General features: G+C 35.6%; 1 protein-coding gene across 2 annotated transcripts in view; it reads left to right on the forward strand.

Annotated features, from left to right (window-relative positions):
- Positions 1–12,035, forward strand: part of Atp6v1h (ATPase H+ transporting V1 subunit H) — a 108,430-nt gene that overhangs the window by 37,194 nt on the left and 59,201 nt on the right. For both annotated transcript variants that reach the window (XM_027932874.2, XM_027932875.2), the window contains one exon: positions 539–731. In XM_027932874.2, coding sequence (XP_027788675.1) covers positions 539–731 — 193 coding nt within the window. The remainder of the gene's footprint in view (positions 1–538; positions 732–12,035) is intronic.

The following is a 12,035-nucleotide window of genomic DNA, read 5'->3' on the forward strand; positions in this document are numbered from 1 at the left end:
TCTATAATCCATCTAGGATTTTCTCTGACCCCCAAATTCTGTGATAGCCTGTGTAAAATTCAGACTCCTCACAGGTTTCCTCCGGAGTCATTCCCTCCTTTCTCTGAGTTTTCTGTGTATATTAAATCTATTCTCTTGGTTGCACAGATGCAAAATCTTCATATGAAATTTGACTTGAAGATGTACATTTGTTTTGTCATGACTTTCTGTTGATGTTAGCTCTCTGTTGCTTGTCTTATTCTTCTTACCATTCTCTTTGCCCTATTACAAGTCTTGGTTCCCTTTCTTGTTGCTTCTGTGCAGCAAATGCTCCTGCTGCCTGAGGTCCTATGACTTTTGGAGAGAGGGTTAAGTGGAACTGCGCTGGAAATGGCCCACTTTGAGTAGCAATCTGGCTGTGTGCTGTTGCTGGTGGAAAAGAAACTGAGGACACAATTCAGAGAGGCTTTTTCCATTAGTGTTCAAAAAGAATAATCACTCATTTCTTTTTTGATGTTTCGTCATATTAAATGTTTTCTAAATGCCTGTTCCCTTTCAGCATAATGGGAGTTTTGAGTAACAAGTGTGGCTTTCAACTCCAATATCAAATGATTTTTTCAATATGGCTCCTGGCATTCAGTCCTCAAATGTGTGAACACCTGCGGCGCTACAATATCATTCCTGTCCTCTCCGACATCCTCCAAGAATCTGTCAAGGAGAAAGTCACAAGGATCATTCTTGCAGCATTCCGTGTAAGTTTTGGTGCTTGTTGTTATTGTTGTTGGTGGTGGTAGTGGTGTGTGTGTGAGAGAGACAGAGGCACTTTCTATTGTGCAGTATATATGAATTTTAGCAGATGGGAAAATTACTTGCCCTCTATGTTTTACATGTAGTTTTATAAACATACAATAAGATATCATTGGTTTGTCTTTATGGCATGGGACTGTGGAGCAGGTTGGAGGAAACCATCTAAATCAATGAAATGTGTGAGTCATAGAATACTTGTAAGGAAAGGTAATTTGGTTATATTCAGTTGAAGAAAGTCTCCCTTTTCTTTATTGCTTGCCATGAGACTGCTATTAGAGGAGTTTTCTCTCATGGGGCCCGTATTTTAGTATGGAGGGTTTTTTTTTCTTTTTAGATTCTGGATCTACTGACTAGCAGTATATTTCTAAGGCAACTATAAAGATGTATAATTAGAGATCCACCTACACTGACCTATGCGGGACCCAGGCCCAGGGTAGGCCTGGGTCTGTCCTGCCACTGGCAGACACCCACCAGAGCTCAGGCTCCGCCTAGATCTGCCTCTGCTCACCTGCACGGGACACAGGCCCAGGATAGGCCCAGGTCCATCCTGCCACCGGCAGACACCTGAGGACACAATTCAGGCTCTGGCACAGGATCACCTACACCAACCTGCACAGGACCCAGGCCCAGGGTAGGTTCGAGTCCACTGCTACCTTCACCTCCCAGCTGGGAGCCCAGGCCTAACCCACTTCCATCTTGGGACACTGCAGACATCTCCATAGCCTTCTCCATGCAGTAGCCTCTACCTTTCAACAACAGACAGGGCCCCTAGAAGCAGCTGCATCTCGGAGCAGGCATCCCAAAGACAGTGTAAGGCTCACCCTTTCAGCCCCATCTCTGAAATATGTTGCATCCATTTTGGGCACCGCCACTGCTATCTTGGCGTTACCTCTGCTATTGCTGCCACCACCTTTAGTTGCAGCAGCATACATCAAGAGTCTGGAAGCCCAATATTAAGGTGAGGTACAGATGATCTGCACAGATACTGAAAGATTATATGGTAGAAACTGTAATATCTCAGATCCACACTGTAAGAATGGAAGACACATAGAAACACATGACAACATGAAAAAACAAGGGAGGAAAGTGACCCAAACAAACCAGGATACTGCAATAATAGAATCCACGGACAGCAAAGTTGATGAAATGTCAGAGGAGGAGTTCAGGAAGTTCATAATTAAAATGATCTGTGAATTAAAGGATGACCGAAATGAGCAAATACAGGCAAAATTGATCATTCTAACAAAGAGATGAGAGAGCAAATATAGGTAACAAAAGATTTCTTCAAGAAAGAGATAGAGACTCTGAAAAAAAAAATCAGAAATCCTTGAAATGAAGGAAACAATAAGCCAAATAAAAAACTCAATAGAAAGCATCACCAACAGACTAGATAGATCACTTGGAAGATACAGTGTCAGATAATGAAGACAAAGTATACAATCTGGAAAATAAAGTTGACCACACAGTAAAGATAGTAAGAAACCATGAACAAGCCATCCATGAATTATGGGACAGCATCAAAAGACCAAATCTAAGAGTTATTGGGATAAAGGAAGGCTCATAGTTACAAACCAAAGGAATGCATAATCTCTTCAATGAGATATATCAGAAAATTTCCCAAGCATGAAGAATGAATTGGAAAATCAAATACAGGAGGCTTATAGGACACCAATTGTACACAATTACAACAGTTCTACACCAACGCACATTACAATGAAAATGCCTAGTATAGAGAATAAGGAGAGAATCTTAAAGGCCATAAGAGAAGAAGAATCAGTTCACATATAGGGGGAAAGCAATTCGTATCTCAGCAGATTTTTCAACCCAGACCCTCAAAGCCGGGAGATCATGGAACAACATATACCAAGCTCTGAAAGAAAATGGATGAAAACCAAGAATCATATCCAGCAAAATTAAGCTTTAGATTTGATGATGAAATGAAAATCTTCCATGATAAACAAAAGTTAAAAGAATTTACATCTCGAAAGCCTGCACTATAGAACGTCTTTGGCAAAATATTCCAAGAAGAGGAAGTGAAAAACAATGATGAAAATCAGCAGAGGGAGGTATTACACTAAAGGAAAATCTAATCAGAGGAGAAACCAAGTCAAATTAAATACCAAAAATAAACAAAAATGGCTGGGAATACAAATCATGTTTCAATAGTAACTCTGAATGTTAATGGCCTAAACTCACCAATCAAAAGACATAGATTAGCAGATTGGATTAAAAAAAAAAAAAAGACCCAACAATATGCTTCCTCCAAGAGACTCATCTCATAGGAAAAGACATCCACAGACTGACCGTGAAAGGATGGGAAAAATCATACCACTCACATGGACTGCGGAAGCAAGCAGGGGTTTCTATCCTCATATCAAATAAAGTAGACTTCAAACTAAAGTTAATCAAAAGAGATAAAGATGGACACATCAAGGACCTAGGAATTAAATCAGAGACCCTGCGCGAAATAGAAGAAAAAGTAGGCCCTAATCTCCATCACGTCGGATTAGGATCTGACTTCCTTTAATAAGACTCCTATAGAGCAGGAATTAAAATCAAGAATCAAAAAATGGGATGGATGTAAAACTCAAAAGCTGCTTCTCACAAAAGAAACAATTAAGTGAAGAGAATAGAGAGCTTACAGAATGGGAGCAAATTTTTACCACATGCACATCAGATAGAGCACTAATCTCCAGGATATATAAAGAACTCAAAAATCTTAACACCAAAAAACAAATAATCCAATCAATACAAGGACCAAGGAACTGAAGAGGCACTTCCCAGTAGATGATATACAGTCAATCAACAAATATATGAAAAAATGTTCAACATCTCTAGCAATTAGAGAAATGCAAATCAAAACTACTCTAAGATTTCTTCTCACTCCAGTCAGAATGGCAGCTATGAGGAATACAAAAAAACAGTAAGTGTTGGCAAGGATGTGAGAAAAAAGGCACATTCATACATTGCTAGTGGGACTGCAAATTGGTACAGCCAATATGGAAAGCATTATAGAGATTCCTTGGAAAACTGGGAATCGAACTACCATTTGACCCAGCTATCCTACTCCTCGGTCTTTACCCAAAGGACTTAAAAACAGCATACTACAAGGACACAGCCACATCAATGTTTATAGCAGTACAATTCACAATAGCTAAACTGTGGAACTAACCTAGATGCCCTTCAGTAGATGAATGGATAACAAAAATGTGGTATTTATGCACAATAGAATACTATTCAGTATTAAAAGAGAATAAAATCATGGCATTTGCAGGTAAATGGATGGAGTTGGAGAATATAATGCTAAGTGAAGTTAGCCAATCCCCAAAACCAAAGCCGAATGTTTTTTCTGATATAAGGAGGCTGATTCATAAAGGGGTTGTGGGGGGTGTGGAGCATGGGTGGATTAGACGAACTCTAGATATAAAGCAAAGGGGAGGGAGGGAAAGTGGGAGTATGGGGGTAGGAAAGAAGGTGTAATGAGATGGGCATCATTACTCTTAAGTCATGTATGACAACACGATGGTGTGACTCTACTTTGTGTACAACCAGAGATATGAAAAATTGTGCTCTATATGTGTAATATGAATTGTAATGCATTTTGCTGTCATACATAACAAATTAGAATAAAAAGGTGTATAATTATTTTAAACTGTAGGTATTTATTAATATGTAAGAATTTTTGAGTTACGTAAGTCAACTTCCTCCCTTGAAAAGATGAGGAAGTTGAGAACAAGAGAGGAGCTGAGTTTGAATCTTTATTCTAGGTAGCTAGTCATTTGTAAAACAGAAATAAAGTATTGTTAATTGGGTCCCCAGAGCCAGTGTCTTCACTGTAACAACTGTCTCTTGATAATTTTGTTGATTGCCTTAGGATTCAGATGGGATTTTGGCAGATGGCTTGTTTGGTCTCTTAAGAATGCTACCTGAGAGGGCTGGGGTTGTGGCTCAGTGGTAGAGCACTTGCCTAGCATGTACAAGGCCTTGGATTTGATCCTCAGCACCAAATAAAAGTAAATAAAATAAAGATATTGTGTCAAACTAAAATTAAAAAATAAATATTAAAAAAAAAGAATGCTACCTGAGAGTGATAATAGTGGACATATCTCAGGTAGCGCTTACTGTGTCATGCATTGTTCCCAGGGCTTTCCCTTGTTAACTCATTTAGTGTTTATTAGAGCCCTAGAACATAAAAATTATTATTTTTATTATTGGTATGTGTTATTATTGGTGTTGTTATTTGTTTGCTTCAGAAACTGTACTTTTGATCATTATTTATTCATATGTAATGAACAAGTCAAAAATAAAAAGTAATATACACGTGTTACAAAAATATAAATAGTATAGATATCATATTTGTCAAATGCAGTCACCTTTTAGATGTTTCTGAGCATGCAGAGATAAATATATAAATAAGTGTGTGGTTTTCCTTCATATTTAAAAATAAAATGATACCATATAATAAATATTGTTCTTTATCTTTTTTTAAATTTGTTTTTTTTAGATATACATGACAGTAGAGAGTATTTTGACATACATACATACATGGAGTATAACTTCCCTTTCTTGTGGTTGTACATGATGTGGAGTTACACTGGTCATGTATTCATATATGAGCATAGGAAAGTTATGTCAGATTCATTCCACTGTCTTTCCTATTTTTTTAGCTTTATTCTTACCAATTCTTAAAGAATATGTTTTTATTTCTCTAAACATAGATCTTCACTCTTCCTTTTAATGGCTATATTCCATTGTGTTGGTATATAAGCGTTAAGTATTCTATTGATGGGCTTGTGGGTATTTTCAGTTTCTTTCGTGTATGCATGCTTACTTTGATGAATAATTCTTCTGAATGAAGTTCTAGAAGGGGAGTCAAAGATACATGCTGTTTTACACTTACTATAGATAATGCCAAATCACCTGTCTTTCAAAACTGTGCCAATTTATATTTATATCAAGTATGTATTGGGAATTTTCTACTCTCTTACTAGCATTTAATAGTCTTTCTTTTGATTTTTACCAAAAATGAAATCATTGTTTTGAAATTGCATTCTGTTAATACTGAATGAAGCTAAACATCTTTAAGTATTTTATTGACTATTTATTTTCTTTCTATAAATTGCATATTAATAGCTTGTTGTCACCTTGTAAATTTTAAAATTTGATGTGTAGGAACTCTTTTCTGGATGTCTGTAGTTATTAACAACAACTAATGTTTATTGAGAGCTTATCTGTGTCAGGCACTGTCATAATTATTTAAATGTATTACGCATTTAATTATTCCAAGAACTCCATGCATGGCCTCTCATTAGGCAATGAGAGGTTAAATAATTTGCCAAAATAGCTAAGAAATTAAGAGCAGGGATTCAAACTCAGGCAGTGTGACTCATGCTGTTAACCATCATGCTAACCTTGTGTTTGATGCTGAGAATCATAATTGTTACATTTAATGAGTCATTTTCATGCATTGCTTTATGTAATCTTCATGATTAACCAATAGGTTCTATTATTATTTTTATTTTATAGATGAGGAAACCAAGACTTAAGAAGTTGATTCCTCAGTTAGTATAAGATTGAAACTTCAGTGTAATTTATCAGCTTCAAAATCTTTTTCTTAACCACTCTGCCATCTCCCCTGCACTCATTTTTTTTTCATCTACTTTTGGTACATTTTCTCAGGAACCTTAAGAGTGCCATTAAAAGGGTGGAGGGAGATTATGAAAAGGAAAACCATAGGTAATGTGAGAGGAGAATTTGAATCAGTGTAACCTCAGAGTCTCTGGCAGCTAGTTTTCAGTGAGGTAACAGTGCAATTAGATATACTAGAAGTGAACTGTATTATTTTTCAGTTTATATGTTAAGATTACTAGGGCTGGGAATGTAGATCAGGGCAGAGCCCTTGCCTAGAGTATTTCCTAAAACCCCTTATTTCACTCTGCAACTTTTCAAATGATTTTACATATATATATATATATATATATATATATATATATATATATATATATATATATATATTTCTTGTATGTTTTTTAATCACTGCTTTGTACAGACATTATTTAATTTACTCAGTCGTCTTCATCAAACATAAGACCTTGGTTGTCTCTATTATCTGTGTTTATGTGTATGACACATAAAAGTGACTCAGAAAATTTTGTGAATTAAAGGTGTTATATACCTGGGAAGATTGAGGCAGGAGGATTGCATGTTTGAGGTCACCTGGACAATTAAAAAGAGCCTGTCTCAGAATTTAAAAAAGTAAACATGAAGTTTCCTCTTGAGAGGGGGAAAATGTGCTGCCTAGTTCTTACGAGGAAGAACTCACCAAAGCCCAGTCTCTCCAAATAAGCTTCTTTGTCAGCTCTGCTTTTACTATTTTATTGCATACTTTTCTACATGAAACAAGACTGATTTTTTAGAATTTATTCATTTGAAATAAATTTATTCATGTATTGCATCTTTTCAACTCGACATATTTATTCTCTGAAGATTTAAAGCTCCTTCCAATTCTGTTAGTTTATGTTGTGAGTTTCTCTCTTGTCTTTCCTCCTTATTAATCTAGTAAATTCATAGGAGCCCATATTTTACTAAAATCCTCTAGTTTAAATGAAGCATCTACCATTTGGAAAAAAATGGAGCTAGTTTAGATCTTTCATTTGTTTACAAAAATTGTACGATAGAGAAATATTAAGAAAAAAGTATAAATTATCCTCAATTTTCCATTGGAGCCTTGTTGACATTTTATGTGCTATTTATAATTTCTATTCCCTAAATACACAAGGCATCAATTCAAGATGAATTGTAGTAGGCACTGAAAAACAGAAGGAAGGACTAGGGGGAGTCTTTGAATTCTCCGCCCCCGTCATAATTTAGGTGGATCATGGTTTACATTAGCGACTACAGATGGTGTGTGCACTCAAGTTGGTAGTGAGCGCATCTGCCATGGTCAGTGGAGATGAGGTTGTTGGGCTCCTGGGTTGTCCTCTGAGCCTTTGGCATTTGCTTTCCATCTCCATACTTCACCTTTTTTTCATGTTTCTGGTGTGAGTACTATTCTCTCTCCTAAATTTGTCACTAGACCTTACTGATGATGCCAATAGGGTAATGTCCTTCAAAAAATAAATGTGTACTAAATCAATCTTGGGCATATAATAGACCCCCCAAAAATGTGTGTGATTATACAAGAGATTGAACAAAAGTGCTGAAAGAAAAGCTTTCTATAGGAATAGGGTAATGGCATTGAATTTATTGATGTTTATGTTGATTTCTTTATTGACTGATTTCAGTTTCTTTTTAAAAAACATTTGGTTGTTTTGTTCTCATATTTAAAACTATGATGATAAAATTCTATAACATACTGTCTGTTGCTTGAAGCTGCTGCTGCATTGAAAATCAGTGTACCTCAGAGCCTCTGGCAGCTAGTTTTCAGTGCAATTGGATTATTCTAGAAGTGAATTGTATTATTTTTCAGTTTATATGTTAAGTTTATATGTGTAGGGCTGAGAATGTAGATCAGTGGCAAAGCCCTTGCCTAGTACATGTGAGGTCCTGGGTTCAATCCTTAGTAACATATACACATACACCACCACCACCACACACACACACACACACACACACACAATAAATTAAATTAAATAAAGAAGGAAAAAAGAATACATTCACTACAATAATCCACATAAAAACATATCACAGAAAGCAAGACTAGAGGAAGAAAATCCCTTTTTTTCTGTTAGTCCATAAATGTTTTTCTCTAATTTGAAAGTTGTTCATAAACTTGTTATTGAAAAGCTCTTTTCAAAAAATAAGACATATTTTGTAATTGTTAAACCATTAGGAAAAATACTTACCTTTGACTCAGTGTTCTTACAATTAGATTATTCTAGAAAGATAATCTTGAATTATTGTTCTTATTTTTTTGTATGACTTTTCACTTCTTTTGATAGAAAAATCAACAGTTTCCTTAGTAATTATTAATATGGAAGTAAACTGTATTATTTTTCAGTTTGTATTTACTTATCCTTTTCTGTATGTTAGTCATATTTTTGTTTGAAAATGCCTTTGTATTTTGTTTAAATCTTTGTCTTGATGGGGTGACTTGATGAATTCACCGTTTATGGTATGCAAAGCTCAAAAAGCCACAAGAAGTGTAGAGCCAGACTGAGATTCTTAGTTTTTTTTTTTTTTTTTGACCTGATATGGAAACTCTTTGGATTAATTGTCTCTTTTGTATTGAAATATGAGGAGTAGTATAGCTCCTTCTTAATTTTCTTTCTAAGTGACAGTACAATGTGAGACTGGAGTCGGCCTGGAGTGGATAGACCTAGATTTGAATTCCGCACTTGCTTGTTTAGTGTTGGGAGAGTGGCTTGAATTCTGAAATGGTTTCCTCATTGGTGAAGGGTGGGTAGTAATACTTAACCCACTTCATATCTGGGTAAGATAAGGATTCAGTGAAGTAATAGTGAGATGCCTGGCAATAGTGAGTACATGATACATACTCTTTCCTCTATCTCTTCTCTTTATAAAATCATAGAACACCAGAAGTTTGCCTCTTTAAATCTTATATGTAAGGTGAATTCTTATTAATGTTAAGCCCAGATGAAGATGTAGTGCTTTATTTTTGTTTGATTTATAAGAGGCAGAATTGATATTTTACAAATACTAAGCAAGATTTAAAATTCTATGTAAACTATATTTGTAGTTTCAATTTTTACCCATAATGCATGAAATTTTTTATGACAGTTTCTGGGCTTCCATCATCTGTAATTTTTAATATTTTGGATTATTTAAATAGATCAGTCCATTAGCAGAAATATTTGTTTTTTTTTTTGGGCTGAATAATGCTAAATTTGGGTTAATGCAGTTATTTATGTGAATATGCTGAGGACCAAAACTCAAAAGAATGTCTTTAGATATCCACAACTTTGATATATACAACTGAGCTAAAATTAAGCCATTTGTAAGGGCATGATTTAGACCATCAAAAAAACTGGGGAAAATGTTTTGAAAAATCATTTTCAAATCCCTGTGTCCTTTAAAAGTGATTTCTCTAGCCAGGCGCAGTGGTGCATGCCTGTTATCATAGCAGCTTGGAAGGCTGAGTCAGGAGGATTTCGAGTTCAAAGCCAGCATCAGCAATGCCGAAGCACTAAGCAATTCAGTGAGACCCTCTCTCTCTAAATAAAATACAAAATAGGACTGTCTCAGTGGTCGAATGCCCCTGAGTTCAATCCCTGATACCAAAAAAAAAAAAAAAAAAAAAAAGATTTTTCTGATGAGGTTCTCTCAATATGGTCTAGTCATGTATTTTTTCCCCCCATATCCTGAAACTGAGAAGGAAATTTTTATGCTGGAGACTTTAGGAAGCTTGTTGAGCCCTTATGAATTGAGCAAATCTAGCAGCTGCTAATTATTATTATTTTTCCATTTGAGGGATGAATTTTATTTTTGAAAATGTCAATCTCACTTATGCATGGTAGGTGTGGAACCCCAGGTCTTTGCAAATGTTATTGCTGTTGGTTAAATGGATTTGTCAATCTTTAGTTTCTAAAATAAGTTAGAAGGTTTTGGAGCTATGACTGAGACAGGCATTGGAGATTATCTTTGTTGTCTAGAGTTCTACATCTGCTCTGAGTTTTATTTCCCCTTTTAGTTCTGTTTAGTCAAGAGTCTGAATTATATGTATAATGATATGGGACATTATATTTGTTTTAAAATTCTGATTTTTATCAGAAAGTCTTAAGAATTACCATCAAGTTACTATCTTCTTTTCATTAACTGTATTTATCACAACTTTTAACTCATATCTACATGTACTTACTTATTCATAGATGTGTGCATTTTCCTGTGCAAGTAGTTAATAGTTTCAAAGAGGCCAGCTCTAGCTTGAGTGTATAGGGACTATTTTTCTCACTTTGGCATAGAAATTATATTGCCATGAAAAAATTGTATTCTCAAATCTATCCCTTATTCCCTATTTCAGAAATTCTGCATAGACTTTGCTAATTAAATCTCCATCTTGCTTATTAGATACAGGTGTGACTGAAGCAAGACTGAGACTTGTTTTGGCACTGGGGATTGAACCCAGGGGCACTTAACTACTGAGCAACATCCCCAGCCCTTTTTTTTTTTTTTTTTAATAGGAGACAGGATCTCGCTGAGTTGCTTAAGGCCTCACTATGGCTTTGGACTCACAATCCTCCTACCTCATCCTCCTGAGCCACTGGGATTACAGGCATGTGCTACCATGCCTGGCAAGACTGAAACATTTTAAATCTTAAAATGTGGCCTGCATTACCACTGCAGTGCGGTGCAATGAACCATTCACAACCCGCAGTGGATAGTACAGAAAGTGAGAGTGAGCATGAAGTGTGATCTTTATCACCTGTGTAAGCAGTGTAGTGCATCCTTTACAACCCACAGTGGATAGTACAGAAAGTGAGAGTGAGCATTTAGAAACTTACAGGAATTTGATAGAATAATTGCATGTCTATTAATTTTTGTAATATAGAATTTGAGTTTGGATTTTTCAGATATTTTAAAATTCATTCTTAATTTTTTAATGAAAGCATTCACCTTGAGACTGGTCATCACCACAGTTGATAAATGTGTAATTTCATGGCTAGAAGTTTAATTTTGGTAATGGAAAGATCTGAATTGTCATGTGATTCCATCTTGTACTTAGTGAAGTCAAGATCTTGCTGCACCACAAATTTTCCAAAGGCTAAATGAGGCTGGATCGGCCACTTTTTCGTTTTGTTTTTGGTACCAGAGATTGAACCCTGGGGTGCTTTACCCTTGTTTATATTTTATTTAGATACAGGATTTCACTGAGTTGCTCACAGCCTATGTTGCTGAGGCTAGTTTTGAACTCATGATCCTCCTGACTCATGTTTACCAGCCACTGGGATTACAAGTGTGTGCCACTAGGCCTGGTCACTTTTTTGTTTTGTTGGGTGAAGGTACTACTCAGTTTTAGGATCTTATAAAACTATGTTGCTCCCAGATTTTATAGGTTGTTTCTGGAAGATTTTGTTTCAAGTACTTTTCATAACACATTATTTCCTCCTTTATATTCTTTATCAGATGAAGAGATGAAATTAAAACTTGTTTTCAAGGAAAAATTAGGCTTACTGATTGATTTGACAGGATTGAAGAAAAGGGGAGAATAAAAGATGACTGATCTTTGAGGTGCCATTATCTTGAGAATTGAGAATACCATAACACAGACTGTCCTATTGAGATATTGAATG

The sequence above is a fragment of the Marmota flaviventris genome, chromosome 15 (assembly GCF_047511675.1).
Source record: "Marmota flaviventris isolate mMarFla1 chromosome 15, mMarFla1.hap1, whole genome shotgun sequence".
Lineage (NCBI taxonomy): Eukaryota > Metazoa > Chordata > Mammalia > Rodentia > Sciuridae > Marmota > Marmota flaviventris.